General features: G+C 36.1%; 1 protein-coding gene across 8 annotated transcripts in view; it reads right to left on the bottom strand.

The window, feature by feature from the left end:
* The window catches only part of kalrna (kalirin RhoGEF kinase a), a 203,563-nt gene that overhangs the window by 23,198 nt on the left and 155,524 nt on the right, over positions 1–24,841 (bottom strand). For 6 of the 8 annotated variants that reach the window (XM_055216257.2, XM_055216259.2, XM_055216260.2 and 3 more), the window contains 2 exons: positions 18,178–18,424; positions 3,683–3,948 (listed from right to left, as the gene is read on the bottom strand). In XM_055216257.2, coding sequence (XP_055072232.2) covers positions 3,683–3,948; positions 18,178–18,424 — 513 coding nt within the window. Of the gene's footprint in view, positions 1–3,682; positions 3,949–13,192; positions 13,343–18,177; positions 18,425–22,549; positions 22,664–24,841 lie in introns of those variants that run through there. The other 2 variants (XM_055216262.2, XM_055216265.2) reach the window with 2 other exon arrangements.

The raw sequence follows: 24,841 nt of genomic DNA, 5'->3' as shown, positions 1-24,841 counted from the left end.
ATGTGTAAATTTTAGCGGCATTCAGTGGTGAGGTTGGGAATTGCAACCAACGGCTGAGTCCACCACTCACCCCTCGCTTATGAAACGCATAGAGAAGCTACGGTAGCCGCCACCAGAAAAACATGTAATTGACGGAGAAAACTTAGTAAAAAAAGTTTGTCCGTAAAGGGCTTCTATATAAACATGGCGGCACAAAATGGCGACTTCCATGTAAGGGGACACTCGGTGTATGTAGATAAAAATGTCTCATTCTAAGGTAAGAAAAACATAACGGTTCATTATAAAAAGGTCTTCATACACCCCTGATAATATAGTTTCGTATATTATTTTTGCATTTCTGTCAAGAGGTCCTTCTAAAAATTACACATTGCACCTTTAACTATCCCTTTGAGAGCAACTCTGCAGAGACGCTGGCTTTCCAGGAGCAGGAATGGACACCCCTGTATTAGGGCTTTTTAAAGGGTACTGCCCAAGTGACAATATTTTGACAATTATTTTCTAAAAGTGCACATCTGCATTGCTGTAGCACATTTTGCAACTAGTTATTACTAATGTTTTTTTTTGTTAATGTCTTTTATTTCACCCTTTATTCCTGTTCATACTATAAAAGCCACCAAGGTAAAAAAAATGTAGCTACATTACATTTTTAAGTTAAATAAAATTGTCTGCGCAAGTTATTTTAACGAGCTATTTTAAATTAGACTACACTAACTTTTCAGATTTACTTGAGAAATTTTAACTTATTTTAAGATAACTTATAAAAACAAGTTGAAATAGCTTATTGCAATGTGATAAGCTAAAAGTTTAAAATAAATTAAAATGACAAAATGTTGATGTTTTTTACAGTGATAAGACTATGTGTCAGTGATTTTACCTCAATTTGTGGCAAATAACACTGACTAATTGTGGTAGGTTTGCTGAGCTTACTGCTTATGTTTTTGCTTTTACAGTACAACAGCTGATATCCTCTGAGATGAGGAATGTGCTGGAATACAGCAGTCATGGTAAATGTGGTTCATTGTGGTGCCGTTCACATACTCTGCTCCAAAAACACAGAGGCTCTTTTGTATCATCCCATTATATGGCAGAGAGAGAGTAAAGAGTCGGGCTGATCATCACCCTCCGATCTGCTGGGGCAACAGCAGCCCTTTAATAACGCACTAATACAGACTACAGGACAACAGGCCTACTTTTCTCTGGTTGCGTAAAAAATTAGAGATGGTGAATGAAGGAGAGCTTATGAAACGCTCTGACGCTAAAGCTGCTGTCCATCATCACCGTGTGCTGTTAGACCAGACGTAAAATAGCACTGAACGGCATTATGATCCGTAAACTGCATTACGATAACTTTCGACGTGATGGAAAATGATAAAAACTTTCTTTTTCTCCTCAAACTCAGATGAGCGTCACACCCTTAAACACTTTATCAATGAACAGAACACAGTCAACATTCACCAGGTCATGCAGAAAGAGAAACTACAAACACATGTTAAGATTACATTTTATCTTGGTGTAGTTGAAGCCGGACGGTTTAATTATTAATAAAAATGTGAAGGCTGCAGTAATGTTGTTGACCTTGCTTAAATAATGAATAACACATCTGCTATATCAATTCTTGTACATGAAGTTAAAGATAAGGCTGACTACAGTAATAGTAACACTTTACAATAAAAGTTCATTTGTTTACTACACTATAAAAAAGTGACGTTGTTGTTATATGTGGAACGATACTATTTAATGTTTTTGTGACAGTTTATTGTTTAAAATGGTCAGCAAGTGTGTGTTTCACATATCGTCGCAGCCCGATAAAACTCACGTATGTCCAAAACAGTTACTTTTCAGGAAGTGAAAAAAAAACACAGTTGCTGAGTCCCAATTCGCCTACTTATACAACGACCTAAAAGTGTGTACTGTTTTTGTGAGGAAAACGTACATACTTTTGAGTGTGTAACAAAAGAGTATGCACGTTCTTGGACATATTTCGATGACGTCATGCAACGTGAACAAAAACGTGGTTAGTTACGCACACCACGACTGTTAACAATATTTCATTCATTCTTTTAAGCTTATGTACAATATGATTTTATTTACTATTCCCATCTTTTTTTCTCATCGTTTTTTTTCACAATACATTTTACAATGTGTTCTACCAAGTTGAGTAGTGAAGCAGAGCTTCATTAGACCCAAACGCAGGTCGTTTGGGAGGCGGGTGGTTCTGACGTTCATGTGCAATGTGTGTAACGAAAGCTACTTATTTTAAAGTTAAAATATTTAAAGTTTATAGTATAACTATTGTTTAACGTATTTTATACTTAATTTTATACTTATTTATATAACTCAAAAATACCCAGATGAAAATGAACCATGCTTTACTATAGTAAAAGTGTAGTAACCATGTTTCTTTCGTTGGACTAATAAAGTTAACATTTGTACAGCCACAGTATTACTACAAATACGCAAGAGGGTCAGTATGGTTAAGCTCCTCCCTCCCGCACGCAATGGGTTGTGGGCAATATTAGCCGTTAGAGTGTGCATTGATCTGCACTTCGAATTGTAATCGGAAATAGTAGACCATCCGGGTATCTTTGGGATACTCATTTCAACATACTACGATTTGGGACGTACCAATTCTAGTTTCGAATACTATTTAGGACGGATAGTATGCGAATTGGGACTCAGCACGTATTTCAAAAGCAGTTGAATGTAGCGTTGTCATACTTGGTACGACATCTTTACATGTAACCATATTCTTGCCAGTTTAATGATATAATCCACATTTGACCAAAATTGAGTTTAAATGGACATACGTGCATATTGTACAGTAATGGTGGTCGATAAGTGTTCTTCCGATCATTAATTAGAATGGCCAAGTCGCGTTTTATATTGACAGATGAATACGCTCAGTTTATTAAAAAGCCTACGTCTTAGTTTATTAAATACGCTTAGTTTATTTAATATTAATTACAAATTTATTAAATGTCTCTTGCAAACTATGAATCGACAATGAATCAATACACTGAAATGGTAATGCTATACAGGTTGTTTGCACAGTCCTACCGTAATTTTTTCACTCCTAGACGTACGTCTGGCATCAGGGGAAACGTTTACCTCAGTGAAGGAAAGTCATTGTCTCACCAGGCTATGTTTATTTGGCTATATCCAGTGCTGAGCTTCGATGAAACTTTACGAGATGCTTCCACAGGGCGGGAGATATGCGGCATGATTGACAGCTTTGACACCAAATGGATATACGTGAAAATCAGATGACATGATTTCACAACTTTTTTTTGCCCATTTAGATATGTGAAGCATACTGTATACGAAAATTAACCTGTACATTCAATCCGTCGAAAAATCTAAAAATTGGCAAAATGGACATACGTGGTTTTCATCGGACAGCGACGATATATGAGGCGTGACCTTTCGATGTGATTACGTAATACCAGGGCCAGATTATCCATAGACAGGATTGGGTGAGTGCATTGATTTGACAAAAATGTGATGTTCCTGTCCCTACCACAGAAGATATATATTTACAAAAAATGTAGATCACTGTAGTTAGTAATTGCTATCAGGAATTGAAGAGATTTTCAACCTGAATAACAAGAATGTTTCTGGAAAAATGCCTACCCTGCCTTAAAATGAAAAGATTACCAGTAATGTGTCAAACTGATCGAGTTACCTCCTCCAAAGCGTCATCCTGTAGTTCAGGCGGCCCCATGTCAATGCTCTTACGTCCATCACGTTTCTGTTTCTGTTTGCTAGGAACCTTCTTGATGTTGCTGCCGTGACTGAGGCGTCGGACCGGGCTGGTCAGCCACTTCTTCAGTGTATTCCCTGAGCGTTTGGGTCCCGGTGAGCTGCTCTGAAGGGAGTTCAAGGACGCCTGCGGCTGCAACGTGGCCACAGACTCTGTCTTTCCATCAGGACCGCTAACTGAATAGTTGTCTGCAGAATAAAAATAAGAGATAGGATTGAATAGAATAATAATGCATTGAAATTTGATTCAATTCAGTTTTATCTGATTTCTATGAGCATATATCCATTTCTGTGTGCAAAGCCACTACAGAAAATATAAAAGATGAGATTATAAAAGAATATAAAAAACACATGTAACAAGAATAAATATATTAAATAAACTGCTATAAGAATTAGAGTCAGGATCAGTTTGATGCTTTTATCATTAAATACTGAAGACTACTTTTCTAAGAACTTCTAGTTATGCATTATATATAGCCATTTGGTCATCATCAATGCATTATTCCCCATTACATTCAAGCAGGTAACCCTATTGTTGAAAACCCATAAATTTACACTAAAACTACAGACCTGCCCCCTCCCACAGAAACAAACATATTGTTTTAAATATGGTCTCTTCTTTGCTTCCCAGAGAAAACTCTTAGACAACGACCATTTACACATCAAATGTTGACATTCACCAGAGTCTATCCAGCTATCAATCACAGAGTGGCTAATGAAAGCTTCTTCCATATACTGTAATCCATCTTCAATTTGATGGCTCTGTCTGCTGTCTTTGACACTGTAAATCACCAGATCCTTTCATTTATCCTTACAACACTGGCCATCATGGGAACTCCACTCCACTACTTCAAATCTCTGTGTGAACCATTCAGTGGAGCATTAACTATTTGTGGTGTACCTCAGGGCTTTGTGCTAGGCCCCATTCATTCTTAATATTCCTAACATTATCGGGACCTTTCATCCTGGCATTTGCAGATATTACATTTGTCATAATCAACAGCAGTATGGTATAAAGCTCAAGAAGCTTTTAACACAGAATTGACATTTACGGTTTCTGACATGTTCTGTAAATAAAACAACATGGTGTGCAATTGCACCTTTTCTGGTGTCATGTTGATGATTAATTATCAGTGTAATAATCTAATTTACATTTCTGTGGTGCTACTCATGGTTAAGCTATGTTAAGCCACATTAAGCAGTTTCTTTATTATGGACTTCTATCGGCTTAATGTGAGCTTTTTCACTTTATCCGCAAAATAAGAGCATGTAAAAAACGCTTGATGGTGATAAAAAGACAAGTAAAATTGACTGAAATTAGTTTCCCCTGGTCGTTGTTTAGGTACATTAAGGCACGCCAGTGTTTTTCACATTAAGGGTTTTAGAAAGTCCCTTTTCAGCACTGCCTTTGTGCTTTCTATTATCAGTTTTTATCTCTTATGTTTTGCTTGCATTAGTTGCAGATCTCCAACGACTGACATTTATTCAGCAGTACTTTTACTTGAAAAACACTGCTATCAAAATCCATGAGCTGATGACATCTTTGTGTGCTTGTGTTAAGTTTGTTTTGAGAATGGCTACAGGGTTTAATGCATGACTCATTAGAGAAGGTGACCTTGTGAGAGTTGATCACAGCACTTGTGATAGAAACATGAGGGTGAGTACAGTACAGTACACTAGACAGACAGCAGCTCAGCTCAGACAATCACCAGTGTTTAAAAATCAAAGCGTGCAAGGGTATGAGCTGGCCTTAAAATGCAACCATTATGCATTTTCTACTTCGGTTAGTGTATAAAGTTGCCGTTTCAGCTTAAAAAAGTTAGCAAAGTTACAAAGCTCAAAGTCTACTCCAAAGGGAGACGTTTTAAGAACTACAACGTGCTTCCTTCATACATGTTGTCACATGACGTGAAATAATTTAATAATTCCTGCCTGGGAATTGAGGTTTGTTTTAGCTTCTTTAGTAATGTGTTGTAGTCGAAAAGACTTTTGTGTTTATGGTAAGGGGCGGCATTTCTGACACACACTCTAAGTAGGTGTCCAATCACAAGAGACTAGGCCAGCTTGACCAATCAGTGGGTTTCAGGAGACAGTGTTACAGACAGACTGGGAAGAGAAGTGCTGAAATAATGTAAAAAATATCAAGTATAAAAACCTATATTAGAGATCAAAATCAAACAAATACAAGTCTTTGCAAAAGGGCATAATAGGACCCTTTTAAAACCAAATCTCTGTCTTAGGTTAGGCTCGATGAAACATGTGAGCAGTTAGTAAGTAATTACTGAGACATTCCCTTTTGAAAAAAGCAATATCTTATTTGCAATCATGCTGTCGCTCTTTTTAGCATCGCAGTGCTTTCTGAAGAGCAAACCTGCGTAATGCACACACACTTACTGACGACAGCTTCTTGTGAGTGGACTCAAGAGAGCAGATATTAAACACTGCCCTTTACACGTACACACATGTACACACACACACACACACTTCTCCGGAGAGAGACTTCTTTGTTCATTTATTAATGGTCACATCACATCTCAACAGAAAGCAGCGCCTGGATTGTGTAACTACATGAATCACACTCAAACATACATCTGACACAGAGAAAAACTCATAGCCACAATGCTAGGCTGTTGCAGGAGGTACCAGGGCATTTTGGGCACAATCACCTTTATTAAAACAGTGTATGATGAAAATAAAGGCGGAGGGTCATATCAGACCATACCGATATAGACGGTATCGTCTTATACTGTATCCCGCTGAGAAAAAAAATACAAATATATTACCAAGACTTGATATACAACCCAGCCCTATGACTACATCAAAAGATCCCCAGCCCAAAGTCTTTATAGCATTCTGGCCTTTAGATACATCAAGACCCTTACTTTGGGTACAGCTTTCATTTTTAATTCAAAGTGTGGTTTGAGTTAAATGTTGGGTCTGAATGTAATTGCATTAGATAAGAGTATATCTAAAAGCAAGTGACATCTCCAAATAGGAATCTCTGGCTTACTTTGCTTTCATTTGCACTTTCAACCATTTTGACTTCTATGCATGGTCAGGTTCATGTGAGTCCCCTCAAGTTCACACAGGTGTAAGTTCATCACATTAACTATGAACATGTTACACCATGTTTGACAACCACTTTAAGCCTAACAAATATCTTTTCATAAAATGCTTTTTTTGATAAATAAATGCCACTTGCGGTTACTTTTAACACAATTTTTTATGTTTTGCTGTAGATGTTTGTAGATAACAAACATTAAGTGTGATTTAAAAGTTCAAATACATTTAGGGGGAACTATTACTTGTTTGGATAATGCTGATGAAGACACATTTATCCATGTGAGTCTCCAATGATGTTGTGAAATGATGATTGACACTCCCTAATGCTTCAACACCATTACACTTCTCATAAAAAGTGACACAATGCTCTACAATTTTGAAAAATGAGTAATATGAACGTGAACCATAACAGTAAAGGTTAGAAACCTTTTGGAAAAAGCAATTGCTCTACATAGTAACACGTATACAATGTAAAACTGTATTTATCCAGGCATAAATGAATATTAAGAGTTCTGTAATGGCAATGACATAAAGTGAGCCTTAAACACGATTGTTTCCTCCTCCTTATGTAAACCTTGTCCATGCAAAGACGGCTGGAAAACAGACCAATCTCAACATTAAACCAACTGTGATGTTACAGTCGAGATGTACACCCCAACATTAAAGTAATTACAATGTTGTTACAATACTAAAACAAAGTTATGACTGCTGAGATAGCGCTATATGCTAGTTAATGCTTTATGCTAACGTTTAGGCTAAAGTTCTACTATTGATGTTACAGTTAAGTTTTGCAAGTCCATACTGAAAAAACAAACAAACTTATCACTCAGAAACGTCCATTTACAATCTCCAAACAATTAATTATTCCTCAAAACCTGTATCTTCATCTGATACAGACTCAAACATAAGATCTTTTTACACACACACAGAGCTACTGAAGGAGCTTCTCTGTGAAACGGCCAATCAGAGCAGAGCTCTACATTTATTTATTTTACTATTATTCATGACCCTTTTAAATAAGGTAATAATAGACCATTTCATACTAAAGGCAAATCCTAGGGTTGTAAATGGACATATAAAACAATCTCTAGATACTTTTTAATTTAATAAATTCACAAACCTTCTGTGTAGATATCAGAGAACAATTTAACAGATTATTACAATTCATTCTTTGGCACCTTTAAGTTAAATTCTCTAGTGTTTCAGATCTGATCATTCTGTACTCCAGTGTGTGTTTATGTATTGCTTAAATTTACTGCAACACCTGCTGAAATCTGAAAATGATAAGTATTGTTATCCATTCATAAACCTCCATAAAGCATAAGCCAAGCGTATTTGCCAAACAATGTGTCATCCTACATAACTCTCTGAAATCCAGAGATACGAGTAAATAGTTTCGTCTTAAATGAAGCAAATGGGCAGATGAGTCCTCTCTTATCTGCTGTTGAGTCATTTTACTACTGTCAACAAAACCAACATGTTTAAGAAGATTTTTACCAGATACTTTACACACACACACACACACACACACACACACACACACACACACACACACACACACACACACACACACACACACAGTCTGGACCGGCAGCATTCCAGTCATAGGTGAGGAGTTTCACATGCTTGAAGTGACAAATCCTCTCATTTCTGCTGACTCTACATTACAGCAGCATAAACTCCTCAAGAGTTTAGAAAAAAGACAATTGAGTGAATCATTTCCATGTCCTCATTTATAGAGACAGTAAAGTTCATTTGATGAAAATAGGATTTGGTTTAATGTGGTCTTCAAAGAGGAGTTCAACATCAGCCCTGAGCAGAGATACTGAGCTACACATTAACAGATTATTTTTCATATTATGGCTGATGTTATTTACACCTGCTGTAGTTAAATATTAGATATGTCCTGATGGCAATGATACAATGAGATTTATCAGGGTCATAGCTAAAAATTATTGGCATTTTTGGGTGCTTGTTCGTCATTCGTAAAGCAAATTAGAATTGTGTGAACATAAAATTTAAAAAATCACTTTCAGTTTCAAAGCATGTTAGAAGTAAAACGCAAGACAGACTTATGATAGGTTTGCCTGCACATACAACATAAATTCTCAAGACCTCTAAAACGAATCGCACATTGGAAGAAACTTTAAAGGAATAAATCACCCCAAAATAAAAAATAGCACATATTTTACCTACCTATTGTTGATGTATTTGACTTTCTTCTTTCAGCCAAACATAGTAGGAGTTATATTAAATAATATCTTGGCTCTTTTCAGCTTTGTAATGGTATTGGATAATGCCCCATTTTTAAAGTTTAAAAAGCGCATCCATCCATCAAAAACAAATCCATACAGTTATTACATGTCTTCTGAAGTGAAGCCATGAATTTTTTTTACGTTGTGTTAGAGGTCACCCTTTACATGACCTCAACCCTCTCGTGAACATGTGTTTATAACATTTGTAATATAAATATTTTCTTACAAAACCCCATCACTTCACCTCAGAAGACATTTAATAACCATATGGTTTTTTTCTGATGGAGGGATGCCCTATCTTTGGAGCTTTTAAAAATGCGGCACTATCCAATGCCATTTTAAAGCTGAAAAGCCATAAATTGCAATACTTTTTCTTTTTTTTATCAAAAATTTAAAAAAAAAATAGAGCTGAACGTTCTGCCATTTTCTCGATAGTTAGCTGTATCGATATTTTTGCACAGCCCTAGTAAAATATGTGCTAATTTTTTATTTTGAGGTAATTTATTCCTTTAATCGATACATGCACGTTGAGACAAATTGACTTAAATACCTTTCGTGGCCTTCATACAACATACATCTGTACATGTACACACACGGGCGACCAGCGCATAGACATTCAATAACAAAAATCCCTCTGTGTAAGAATAAAATAAATTCTGATGATGAAATTTGCATTACACGCACTGTATCCTGACTCTTGTGTATGCATAAAAAGTGAAGTATACCCAGGTAATTCTTGAATCCAAGCATTTGAGCTAAAATGACAACTTACTGTGATAACTACGTAGAAAGAATAAAAAGTGTGTAAACATCCTACCTTCTGTTTAAAGCTTTACAAAACATTATAGAAGCCAAAACTCTGGAATATATACTGATGACTAAAAAAACTGATGAAACGCAGGCCATTGATATATTTAATGATTTTACACTAAACATTCCTCTGTATATGACAATAGTGTCTGTGTTTTTAAGCCTTGTTTCCGCAGGCAGGTGTCGTGAGTTAATCAGTGAGGGAAAGCACTTTTATCCACATTAGAGAGGAGCAGAGAGGTACTTTACCCCATCATCAACGCAAACACACACGGGCAAACAGACCCAGATCTACCCATGACACAAGAGAAAGCAAACAACACACAGTACTGTGTTTTCCACAGTGAATATCAGTGGAAAACACGAGCAAGAGATGTGAAGAAGACAATTAATCATGCTTTAAAATAACTTTGCCACAAAATAGAGTGCCATGGTGTTGACGTACTTCTTTAGGCCAACGCGGAAGTTAGCTCGACACTGGTTGCCTCGCCAAAAGGCCCATTAATTTTTCCTATAGATTTTTTGATAAATCGCAAAATATAAACAGGTTGACACTTACTCGTTTTGTCCAACAGGACGATCTTCACAGATAAACACAGCTTTTATAAATTTTGAAGTCTAAATGCATCTCATGTAATCCAATGTAGCAACTTGTAGGCAACCACCCTTTAAAGGTGCACTGTGTAACTTTTAGAAAGATCTCTTGACTGGCATGCAATATAATATACCAGCCTGGTCTCTGTTAATATGTAGTATTAATACTGTACGTAACTTTTAAAAAACACAAAACATACTTTTTTGGACCCTAACCCTAACCCTAAGCGTGCAATAAAGACATATTTGCAACATTTATTCATAGCATTATTAAGTTTTTACAGCTACAAAAAGTAATAAATTTAACAAACGTTCATACCATAAAGATTGCTTTATAACTTCCCTTTAACCATTTTATTGATAATGTTACCACCCTAACCCTACCCCAAACCTTAGCCTAACCCCCCAAAAAATACGTATTTTTTACATTCTGCAACATAATGGACAGAAATGTGTGGGACATTTTTAGTAACAATATAGCATTTAAAAGATATTTCAGCCGCCAATACAGTCCTACTCCTAAACCTACCCAAAACCGTTTATTAAAATCATATACTCTTAGAAATAAAAGCACAACAGACAGACAAGTGTAATCACATTAACTTAATTATTGTGAAATGATGAAGTACAGAGAAATATTAAAGTTATTAATCCACCAGACCTTTAATCCAGCTTCTCTCTGTCTAGGCGTGCATTTCAAATTTTAAAAGTACATAGACTGAAAGACGGCAATGTTGCAATATTTGACATAGCACGCAAAGCAAATGAGCGTTTGATATCACTGCCATAAAGCAATGTGTCGTAAAGCTTCTTGAGGCGCAATACTTGAATTTAATTGAATAACAAACCCGAGATTTGATGTTTACGGTCTCTGATGAGAACTGAGATCAAGATCGCTGGATAAAAAGCTAAATTTGGATTTGTTCCTCACAATCATATGAATTTTAAAGATGTGCATTACAGTAAATGAATAAAATACGACTGAAAACATGTCATTAACACGAGTAAGAAACACCAATGCCTGCGGTTATTTTTGAATTTATGAATAGGAATACGTACAAATCTGTACTCTGTAAAGCTGTTAATAAATAATTAGCAAATTAGTCCTGTCAACATGTGGATATTATACGTTCCAGTGTGTTTTTAATCTCCATGTGGTACAATCACACTTATTGTATAACTATATTATCAGTGCTGTATAAAGAAGTTACAAAATAACCTATATTGTTTTTATTACCTTAGAATGAGCCGTTTTTATCTACATACACCACAGGTTCCCATTACATGAAATTCACCGTCATGTTTCTACAGTAGCCCTAAATGGACAAACTGCTCTACAGATTTTGTTTTGTCACTACGTGTTCTCAGACGGTGTTTGTCCTGTGGTGGCTACTGTAGCTTCCCTATGCGTTTAGGGTTAGTTAATCTCACCGATAGATACACAAAGCACTTGCAAAGCTTAAAAAAAGACACGAGTGGGGTGTGTTTAATGTCATAGAATAAAGCGTGAAAATATCATGGGCATGTTAACTAAAGATCCTATTTATGGTCTTTAACCAAAACCCCATTCAAAAAACCCATTGACTTTGGGGACTATGCTCGCTTCCGGGTTTTGCCTACAAAAATACGTCATCCCCTCAGCACCCTATAACCAAAACACACCTCTGCTGCAGCACAAGGTGGAAAGATGATATAATTCTTATCATACATGTAGTTTTAATGACCTCATCCTCTAAACGTCCCTCACACCCTTAAGAAACATCTGTAAACGATTTCCAAGAGTACTTGACAGGAACATGTCAAGTCTGACCTTTTCTCTCTCCCTGAACAGTTACAAAAGTGTCTCTATAAAATGCTGAAACTTTGTAAGCTAACAGTTACTTTGCATAACACTTCTTAAATCATTGCTTACTTAAGACAAATCGCTTTTTTGTTTTCCTCACTAAATACAAATGTTGTATAGGGTACAGTTACACAGATATATTTGTATTGGGTTTGTCACATCACAGGACTATTTAAATGAACGATGATTAATATAATGAAGAAAATCTACAAAACACCTAATATATATGCTTTCCTTTATATACATATCTCTAACCCATAATATCGATGTTGAAAGGCTCATGTATACTGTATTTTACCCATCTACACAAGCAGATATCTAAACAACTTAAACAAGTCACACTGTTGAACAGAAACCATTACTCCAGTCAAGAAACACACCTACTACTTTTTTAAGTTGTAGTAGTTATGAGAATGATAAAGTAAAACTAAATGAAATTATGCACTGATCAAAAATGTTAAACAAATAAATCAATAATAATTAATTTATGCCTATATTAAAGACCTGCATACTCTCATAAGTGCTTGTTTTACCTATTAAAAGTAGTAAATCAATGTGTTAAGTTAACAAGGCCATTTTCATTTGATTATTTAATTAATTAATCATCATTCAAATAATCTCTGCATAAACATGACGGACATGACATGCAAGGAAAAACATGACATGCAAGGAAAACATAAATTCAGTCCAAACTTTGTGCAAGTGAATGAAAATAATGAATCTAACATCTCATTTAAGGTTAATCTTATTTGTCACGTAAAAATGATTAACCAACTAAAGTAGCTGCATGCATTCACAGGTCGTAAGTTTGGAGCAATGAATATTGACTCTGTAAACAGCATAAGATGTAGAAGACCATGAAACTCACCTGGCACACGACAACAACAGCAGCATTTAGCAAGAAACCATCCACAACAGGGGTGCACATCCTTACCACACCTCATGACTGCTCACAGTGAGCGATCTCAGAGGACTGACTCATTACAGACCATTCACATCGACTTTACCATTACTCTGAGGGGCGGAGCTAAAAAACTCTCTTTCTCTCTCATGTTTCACTCGCTTTCCTCACAATGACTGCAGTCAGTATGCTGGACATGATAATGTGAACCCATGACAATGTGTCCAGCTGTAGTGTGCTCATCAGACCATACTCTCTCTCTCTCTCTCTCTCTCTCTCTCTGTCTTTGAAAGCACTTGAATGGAAAGCTGATGATAAAGGGAATCCTCATTACCATGCAGTAAACTGCTGGTGAACTTCTAAACTGGACCAAATGAAGAAAGATTCACTCATGCTGAAAGTTGAAGTCAGAACAGGTGAGGATTAAAAGGAATATCACAGACTAGATCAGCAAAATGGAGGCTTGTTGTTATTGTCTGGCAGCAGGTTAAACTACATAATCACTGACTGTGTGTGTCACGTTGCTGAATGTTAGGAATGACAGGAATCACACTCACTAGAAAATACAAAAAGCAAGCACGTAAACATCTATTTCTATGTAATAATCTTACTATACTGGTCAAAGAAATCCAAAAACACAACTGTTTGAACTGAAGTTACCTGACTAATAACGAAAGCCAAACCCTGTGTACTGATTGGTGAGATGCATTAGCTCCACCTACGAAGCCCTTAAGCCAGGAAACTGTTTAAATTCATCTCAAAATCATGAGGTAGATCGGAGTACACCTGCTGGTCTGGGATCCATTTTATACACATTACAGTATTTTCCAGTGTTGGAGAATACAACAACATGTTTTACCGTGATTATAGTGAAGAAAGACTGTGTGGATTAAATCTGACAAAAGTGAAGATTTTACTTCAAGGACCTTTATCAAGCACAGGTGCAAAGCTTTTAAATGTTATATACTGTAGGCCATTAGAATTAATAAAACATTTGGTCACAGGTGTCTAAAGGACGACTATTGTATAACAATTTTAAACTTGGCTCATCCAATGAGATTGAAACCATCAGAACTAATGAAATTGTAACCCTGGACCCCAAAAAAGTCGCACGGATAAATTTGTAGCAATAGCCAACAATACTTTGCATGGGTTTAGGCCGCTTTGCATTTTTAAGCTGATTTCTTTATGCTTATTACTTCACACAATTTCTTACAAGAACAGAGAGGAGCCATGCAAATCAGGCAGACACTAAAAATAATCCCAACATTACAGGTGCAGACACAACTCATGGTCTCACATCAACACCTTTAGTCTTTACACCAACACCAGATATATCTAATCTGACCTCAGTCAGTATTGAAAGAGAAAGCTTTGATGTGGTACAGAAATAATTTACATTGTAAGAGAAAAAAGGAAATCTATATGATTTGCTATTTTTAAGGGCACCTCAGTGTATTAATGAACATGACACCCTGACCTGCTTTTATTTTCAGGTGACTTACGACATTCCTGAAAACACATAAATCACTGATCACACTACTCCTGGAATGAAGGAAGTCGAGAGAAGACAAAAAGAATTTGCTTCATGATTATTCAGTCATTTAATTACAGCACTTTAGGTACGTTCATTAATTGATGCTTATGATACAGCTACAATACTGTTTATCATGAGGAATCTAAGAGCAGTCAGAAGACTTTACACCAGTCAAGTTTCTGTGTGGCATAAACTTGTTAGTGTACAAAGATATGAATCACATTTAAAACTGTAATAAGCAGATATGACTGCGTGAATGGTGGAAATATGCAGAATAGATCTCAGTAAGTTTTTATGGTCCTCACTGTAGGCTCTAATAAATGTTAATGGTCACAGTGCAAACAATATACAAAGCAGCAGATTCACTTTGAATTTCATTATACAAATCATCAAAATAATAATAAATGGTTTTAGATTTAGGCTATTTTAACCGAATTAAGGAAATGCATTGCTGATCATCTTCTGAAACATCATTAATGCTATAAAGTAGGGGTGAGCGGGGCACAAACTAACGCGGGGTTAAATGTAACACAGCTACTTTACATATTTCTACAGTGCCGAGCAGTCGGTCATTTTGGTCATTATCTCTTACTGTCAGAAGATCTCCTGTGAATTTGTGAAATGTTTGGATGTGTTTTGGTTAAGATATTGAACAAAGAGTGTTTTGTAGGCATATAAGTAAATTTCTTCATCTTATGTTTTTTTCTATTTCCGAGTTGAGTATAAATGTCACCAAAACCAACCTTATATTATTTTAATCACTGTCTGGTTACCTAAAACATAACAGCATTTTGAAACATGTCAGCAACTCATAGTAACTGATAGCTGGGATTGAAAACACTTTTACACAGTGGGGTACAAGGATCCCCTTAATACAAGAATGATTAGATGAAGGATCATGGATGGATCATTTTGTGGATATCTATCTATTATGCAGATATATAAACAATATCCAAATATCAATTATCAGTGTAATTGCATGATAACAGTAGGTCTCACAAACATACTTTAAGTATCCATTTGTTTATGTAAAAAATTATTAATCTATTTTTTTAATGATAGAGCCAAAGCCAAAAAGTGTTACTTTGTGCCCCGCTCTCCCCATCCTGATTAAGAACCAGTAATGTTTTCCATAAAAACACAGGAAATGTAGTAGCAGTGCACCTTTTGAATAAAATATTATAGAGTCATCTTGTACTGACATTTTCTCAGGTCATGTCATTGCTGTTGTCATACAGACAAATTATTGTTGCTGTAAATATTAAGAGTTCCTCTGGATTCACTTTCATTATGGTTATGATGCCCTCTAGTGTATAAAGTTGATCAAACTGATTACTTTGAGAGAGCTGCAGAAACTGAACATACACTCCAAATTCAGTTGGGTTATTATTAACCCAATGCTGGTTAAATATGGGACAGAACCCATGTTGGGCTAAAAAGAAACATATGCTGGGTTGTTTCAACTCATGGTTGGGATAACAAAAACCCAGCATATGTTTATTTATAACCCAATTTGTATTCTGTCCATTTTTGTGTACACACACACACTGTGTAAAAAAAAATGCTGTTTTTTTTTTAACCAAGCATTAGGTCAAAAAAGTACAAACCTAACACTATGGGTTCACTATAAAAATTGCTGGGTTATTTTGATCCATAATAGGTCAATATTGGACAGAGCACATGCTGGGCTAAAAATTGCTGGGTTATTATACCCCATGGTTGCATAACAACAACATTGGGTAATTTTGAACCCAGCACATGTTCCGTCCAACATCTACTCACCATGGGTCAAAAACAACCCAGCCATTCCCAGAGTGTTGTAATTTAACCTATGTTGGGTTGTTTTACTCCATTATTGTTGGGTCAAATAAAAATTTTTTTTTGGGAAAATTTAAACCAACGGTTGGGTTCGTCCCTTGATTATATGAATAATCTCTATTTTATCAACATATTTTTAATAGGGATCGACCGATATTTTTCAGTGGCGATGCCGATACCGATTTTTGTTTCATCAGCCTTAGCCGATGACCGATACAGGCTGCCGATTTTCTTGAGCCGATATTTTGAGCCTATACTGAGTTTGCTCACTCAATTTACATCCTAAAACTGACACAGTGATGATGCCAAATGTTTACAAGTCTCGTTAAAAAAAGTTACATTTATTGAACTTAAAAAAAACTATATTTAACAAATAGTAAAAACAGGCGAGGGTGCTATGGAACCATCTTTTGATGTTGTCATGGAAAGGTCGGTTGTTTTTAGTCACATGACCTCCAATCCCTTGCGGCTTCCAGCACTGTCTGTAAATAATGCCGGAAATTGTATTAGCCGATGCCGATACACAAAAAAACTCGCAAATATCGGCCCGATATATCGGCATATCACTAATTTTTAACTCATTATTGCCAAAATATTATGCAAAGTACGTTGTCAGAAAAAATGGTAAAAAAATAAATGCTGTCACTGGGGCAATACCTTTTCAAAAAGTACACCTTTGCACTTAAAGAGCTCATATTAGGAACTTAGAGATACAGATTGGAACCAAAGAGTGCATATTAGTAGCTCAAAGGTCACATCCTGTATAAGTACATAAATGGTGAATATTAGGACCTTTTTAAAAAGTACTGCCTCGACAGCTTCTTTCTGACAGTCTTTAATGAATTTCTGTGATGATAACTATATAGCATTCACTGATGTAAAGATGTAATATAGCTATAGGTCAGTGCTGACTGTATGAAGTAAGGACTGTGGACAAACACACAACACACGTCCAAAGTTAAGAAAGAGAGCCAAGGACTACAATGACTCCAAAATATTAACACAAAAAGGATCAACAAATATTAATAACAGATAAATCTTACTCATTGCAAAACCCGTGAGCTTTTTGTTTACTTATGCAGGATTTTTGTATATTCAAATAAAACCCAAATACCCTAATACACTATAGTTTGCCTTTTTGCCCATTTTTTTCTAATAAGGTGTTTTCCCAGACAGGGTTAAGCCTAGTCCCAGACTTAATTAAATGTTAGTGTTGTCTTGATCGAAAACAACTTGCTCTGACATATCTTAAAATATATCTGTGTGAGCGTTGTGTCTTAAGATGCACACCAGTAATGTTTATTTATAAAATATGTTTTTAAAAAGTACTTAAATATCCAAATTTAACTAAGGCCTAGTTCTGGCCTAATATAATCCTTGTTTGGGAAACCATCCCTAAAAGTTTAAGTTTTGTTCATTTGGTGCCATAGACCTCATATTCTGATGGTTGAGAAGAAACATTAAAAGCAAATATTGCACAAAATATGCCACCAGTCACTACTGTACATAATTTACAGCAAATGAAAAGGAACACAACATGTAATGACCTGACAAACATATTCGAGCAGAACAGCCTAGTGACAAAACCTGTCCTTACCTTTGCCTGAAGGAAAGAAGCAGTCCATCTCCACGCTGCTGCGAGAGTGAGAGATACACAGAGCGCTGCTGGGCACCAGACCCTCCTGAGGAGGAGTTTTGTCTGTGGTGCGTACCAGACACCATCCCGGACGGTCACTCGGCCGCTCCAACAACTCAACTGTCTGACCCGTCTGAATGCTGAGCTCAGAGGAACCACCTGCCAAAAAGTCCTGCAGGACCACCGTCAACTCACATCCTCCAGAGAGCTACAACAAAAGATAAAAACATTTTCAAGATATTTTAAATTTTCAGTCAATTGTCTTAAATACCATACACTGTACAGTCAAAAAGACTGAATACAGTTCAAATCTAGAGCATCTTATGAACTTACTAAAGGAAATATCTACCCAGGAATTAATGATAATAATATTAATGATCAATTAATTATATTAATCAGTTTTTATTAAACAGAAAACAAGATTAAGACAGACAGACAGACAGTGTGTGTGTGTGTGTGTGTGTGTGTGTGTGATAGTCAGTGTTGGGCAAGTTACTGAAAATTAGTAATTACTTACAGTTACTAGTTACTTCTTTTAAAAGTAACTGAATTACTCCACCAGTTACTGTATATCAAAAGTAATTAGTTACTTAGAAAAGTAACTTTTAAGTTACTTTTATGTTTGCTTTTTAAATGTAAATATGAACAGTACTGAACAGTCAAACAGTAAAATGATATGGATGGGCTATTTTACACGTAAGACTCTAATATATCACATACTGTAGGAGCCTATTTTGCTTTAGATTCAACCTTTGAATATTTTTGTTAGAAATTATCTTAATATATAAACTTACTTTATTTATGTATATCATTTAGACCATTTAGACAAATGTTCTGCATGTTTACAAAAATATATAGTGTGTTAAAATTGTGTAGTGTCTCTTTAAAAATTTGGAGACAATTGTGTCAACATGTCATATTTTCTAAAATAAATTATAATTTTTCTGATTTCATATTTATTTTAATAAGTTAGAAACGTCTCCGCTGTGTCCTGCTGACAGGCGCGATGTGCGTGCAGCAGGTGACGCAAATTATGGGTCCTCCGAAGGTTAGACTGTGGCCCTGTCCCAATATACGCACTTCTGCCCATGTGCCCCTCATATGCGCGCTCTCGCTAACGGGTGCAAGGCCGTAGGGTGTCCCGATTCTCTAATGGTGCTCTCCAGGGGTGATCATAAGTGCACTTAATGCACCCTTTTCGCAAGTGCGCATCAACTCACTGCACCGCCTTCATTAGCTGTAGTATATATCTCGTTAATGATTACAAAGTGGTAAAAAGATGAATGGACGGATAACCTCATGAGCAGGGTAGAATAATTCATTTCAAAGCTTGTCATTTTACTCTTAAGACAAACATTTAAGATATTCTTATGTAAATATTTGAGAATATTAAGAAGTGTTTGAGAATTGCACTTGAAACATTGTTACGAACTTCTTATAATTTATCTAAACTACTTAACAATTTTTTTGTCTTAAGAATGTTTTCGTGAATCCAGGCCCAGATCACGACAGAAGTGACGTAGATAGTGACGTGTGTCAAACTGTCCCAATTCTGCTCTTCACCGCTTCGGGCCCTTACGCACTTACTCTGCTAAGTGCACTTTTAACAAGTGTCCACTTCGAGGAAGACCTTAGGGCTTAGTGTGAATATTGGGACAGGGCATGTCTCATTTCAGTTCTCTTCGCGAACTTCTGAGCGCCTTAAAAGACCGAGTGCTCACCTTTTATCAAATGCTTAGTAGGGTGCAGCCCTTGAATTGGAACACAGCTTGTGAAGCTTGACGCAGGGACTGCGCTCTTTGGTCATATATTGTTTGTTTTCTGTTGGATTTAAATGATACACAGGATTAAAGGAAGATATTTAATCAGAAAACGGAGTAGGCTACGTGGATTGTTTTGTCAGACGGACACAGAGCGAGTGGATTGTTTGTTTAGATACGGAGAGACTGAAACTAAAACTAAAAGCGAGCTCACACATACTATGGAGTTTTAACACGGGTGTACAGCGCAGTGTGAATATTTTAGTGGAAACAACAATCGCGGATCGTTCTCTTCCATGAAGCCGATGTAAACATCTAAGAATATATGAACATTTCTCAGATTTATTACCTTTGTGGACTACAAATGCAAGTTGATGTCATACTGCGATTGCTTGGCGAAGATAATTTACAAACATGAGTCCGGATGGATTATGACTTGCGCACAATTTTTAAACAAAGGTATGTTGTCCCGTTTAGATTTTTTCATGTTCATTCTAAATGCACTGTCAGCTATGATGAAGTGTAATGATTCATTGCGCCGCCAACTACGGTCCTGCGACGTCAGATATGTCTTGTCTATTTTTTACAAAATACAGTAACGCGAGTAACGAACTCATTTAAATTTCAGTAATTGTAATTGCGTTACTTGATTTAAAAAAATACTTCGTTACATGCTCGTTACTGCTAAAAGTAGTGGAGTTACTCCCATCACTGGTGATAGTGTACTCTAAGTTATTATGTGTTGTTGGGGTATGAACTCTGATCTCTGGGTAAGGTATACTGTATCGTTATCAGTGTAAAAGCTTTTGTTTCCATGCTCTCAAATATTAACACTGTGAAAATACTGATTTAACAGGCCATTTACCTGTAAAAATGTTTGTTTAAATTTTAAAGCACAATGATTTTTACAGATATGTACATCTGAATATATCTGAATCTCCTAAATAGCCAAAGTATCAAACACAACATGTTCACTTGCCCAATGACATCATTTCAGAGTTTAGATCAAACTGATTAGCCTTCAATATTTTTTTCATTTTTTTATGAGTCTGTGTCTTTTGCCCAGTTAATCTAATAGAGTCAGGTTAAATGGTAGTGTTAGTTAGTGTTAACATTCAGCTACTGAATAAGCCAAACATCAGAGGAACTCTTGAAAAACCAACAGACTGAAACAGAAGCAAGAACAAACTAAGGATGAGACTAAAACCAACTAGTAAGGACAAACACAAACAAGCTTCTCTAATCTTTACCGAGATGAGGCGTGCCAGACCACCCTTCACATTTCCTGTATATTATGAGTAAATTACTGCAACAATCACTGCTCATTTTCAAACAAACTTCTGCTCAGATGTCACTCAAGATATCAAAGTGAAGTAAGATACAGTACAAACTGATAACTACATTATGGGGTGGTTTCCCAGACAGGAATTAGCTTAAGCCAGGACTAGGCCTTAGTTTTATTAGGAAATATAAGTAGTTTTAACAAACATGCCTTATTAAAAATATTACTTTTGTGCATTTTGAGGCCATGAAGGTGACATTGGAGTAAAAAAAAAATCAAAAAAGTCTAAAGTTTAGTTTCATGTGCTCACGCTAAAACCTTCATGTGCAGAATTTTTTTTAAAGTTTAGTTTTACGTGCGCACATGAAACTTTCACTTTCACGTGCGTGCGTGATAGTTTCACGTGTGCACGCAAACTACATTTTTTTTTCCATTTCCCCTTATGGGCTCCATACAAATCAAAGGGCACTGATGTTTTCAGTTGTTTTTAGTTCGGACAGCTCTTACATTTATTGTAGTCTAGGACTAGTCTAATCCCCGTCCGGGAAACCACCCCTAAGTCTTCAGTGCTTTAAAAAAATAAAACAATAAAAGTAGATCATTAGTTATCTCTTATCTAGCTTTGCAGCAGTTTTTAGTGTCACCTTCTTTACTTATGCCTGAACTACTGAACAATGACAGGTTATTATGTTATTAATCTAATACAGACATTATAAACAAATGTACTATGACAATAAGACAATGATTTATTATGTCACCAGGCTATTTTCAGATCAAAGATATAACATGTTGAATATATAAAATGATCTTGGGTCAGTCCTTGCCTCCTAAATCTTTATACAACCTTTATGAAACACCTGCTCTGCTAGTCAGAAGAAAGGCTCAAAGATCACTTACATGTATGGCTCAGCAAGACCCAAAGACACAAAATACAACAGATAGTAACAGATTTGATCTACATGTAAGAGTGCCATGAAAGTCTCTAACAGATAAAGAAACAGTCATAATCCCGTAAATACACTCAAACATGCTTTTAAATGAAAAACTAAATGTATGAAAAATAATTCGGTGGTTTGAAAAGTATTTGGACACTAAAAATCACACTTGAAAATGTATGGATGATTCAGCATTAAGAACGCAATTTCATTATGAACAATATTTTATATGTAGGAGGAACGTCAGTAGTTTTTATAATCACAATAAATCAGTCATGTCACATAAAACTTTCACAGGACAACATGTACAATTTTAAGATTAGCATGATTTCATGCTGGCAGTCATTGCATCGTACCAAAATGCAACATCTGCATATGATGATCAGAGCAGGTGCTGTTAAATCCATTACTCCACCAGTTTCTGAGAAATAAACATATCAAACTGCAGATACAGTCACACACGCACGTACGCACGCACGCGGCTTTCATAAGAATCAAAATACAAAGGCCATGGTGAGACACAATCTAGTAGAAATGAGCAGAACAGAACAAATATTCACAATGTGGACTATGTGCCATGATCAATGTTTATTTACAAAGTTAATTTTTCTCTAGGCTGAATGGAGATTACACAACCCAGATGACTTTAACCACACCTTAAAATGTATTCATAAAATGTGATCGTGTAGCAATAGCTAACAATACAATGTGTGGGTCAAATTGATATTTTTTTACTGCCAAAGACATTTGGATACTACTGTAAGTAAAGATCATATTCCATGAAGATATTTAATCAATTTCCTACTGTAATGTGTTGCAAAAGACTTCATTTGGACAACTATACAGGCAACAAACCATAAATCAATGGAAAGGTTATTTTTCAGCTTTCAGGTGATCTATAAATCTCAATAAAAAATACCCTTATGACTTGTGGCCCAGGGTCACAAATAATCAGATGAGCTTTGAAATCTTCAATAATAAACACGAATCAAAATCTCTACACTTATAACCTCATAGGAAATGAAGTTTCTGTCTATATAGAGGTCTGCATGTCTAACCGCTCACTGACTAAAACACAAGACTAATAAAGTCTCTTTGACTTTGAGTAACCAGTAATAGGACAGAGGTATAGTTTAGGGCACACATATAAGACCGACAGTAGGGTACAGAGGGCAACACAATAAGATATGATGACTGTAGCTTCTCAGTAGTTGATATCTAGAGGACAGATTACATTATACACAAAACAATTTAATGAGAGCAAATAAATATATGAAACCTGCTACATTCAAGCATAATATTTACTTCAAATCTAATAAATGCTAGCCTAGAAATCTAGACGCACCCTAGCGGCCGCAAAATATATTTGCTGCCAGGGTTTAGTCTAGGCACTCACAATACACTTAACAGCTCCAAAAACCAAAATTTGGTCAGGCCAATCACATCGTGTGTAGCGTCTGTGGGGCGGGCTTAACATGATGACGACAGAGCTGCCTGCGACGGTTCCTACTTGAAAACAAAGAATGGCTGCTGCTGCTGGCGAACAGCTTTCTTTTGAAGCGGCTTTGGCCGCGACTCTGGAGGACTTAGACTTATGTTTTTCTTTGAGTGAAGAGCAAATAACCCTACTGAAGTCCTTTTTAAACAAGAAAGATGTGTTTGGAGTTTTGCCGACTGGTTACAGTAAAAGTTTGATATACCAATTAGCTCCACTGGTGGGGAAACGCAGGGGACTCATACGTCACCTTCTTCGTTGCTCTGATTGGTCATAGCGCTATCCTATTGCGTACAGAGGCATTTTGAGGGACAACCTTATATCCCGCCCCTTGCATTGAGCCGTTTGTGTGAAGAGTTGCCAGATCTTACATCTTGATGTAGGTCTGGCTAACCAGGCTAAATAAATGCATGTGAAAACAGAAAATAATGCATTTATAAATCTCTATGAGAAGATGAAATGAACACTTTGAGTAATTGGACAGTCAGGTAGAGTTATTTAATTCAAAGCTGATAATCTCATAAAATCTCGAAATTGTTTTATTCTGATAAAACAAAATCTATTATGATGAATTGCCTAATGAATCGCCCGGGTCTGAGATATTAATTAACATAACAATGCCATCCTGCAGAATCCTTTAATGATCCTTAACAATGCCACAAATGTATTCAATACCCATTTCAATTCATCTATTTCATCCCTTACTATACCTGCAGGGATCATCAACTTCATATTCACCATCTGCATTCAAAAATTGTATTTGCCCATTCATTTCCTTCAGAGCAAATTAAGCTACTTCTTTATTTGAGACTCAAATTGAATTCAATGACAACAACAAAGCTTAAATGTAAACTTATGTAAGAAAAAAATACTTCATATAAGATTAAAGGTCGAATACGTAGAATTTTTACCACTAGATGGCGCCAAAACACAATAACATCAAATGACGTTGTTCAATGACGCTCTGAAGCAGCGTGGAATTATGGGATTCGTAGTCTTTAACTCAACCGCTGACGGCCATCAATCAGACGCGAACGAGAAATCACGTTGATGGATAAGGTAATCAAGTCTTATAAATGTTGCGTTTGATGACATCGTTTATTTCATTATGTAAGTTTATATGTGATGTTCAAAACGAAATTGTTAGTCATAG

This window comes from Misgurnus anguillicaudatus, chromosome 17 (assembly GCF_027580225.2).
Source record: "Misgurnus anguillicaudatus chromosome 17, ASM2758022v2, whole genome shotgun sequence".
In the NCBI taxonomy this organism is placed as follows: Eukaryota; Metazoa; Chordata; class Actinopteri; order Cypriniformes; family Cobitidae; genus Misgurnus; species Misgurnus anguillicaudatus.
Note: the sequence above shows the minus strand (reverse complement) of the source record. Positions and strands in the feature narration are given on the sequence as shown.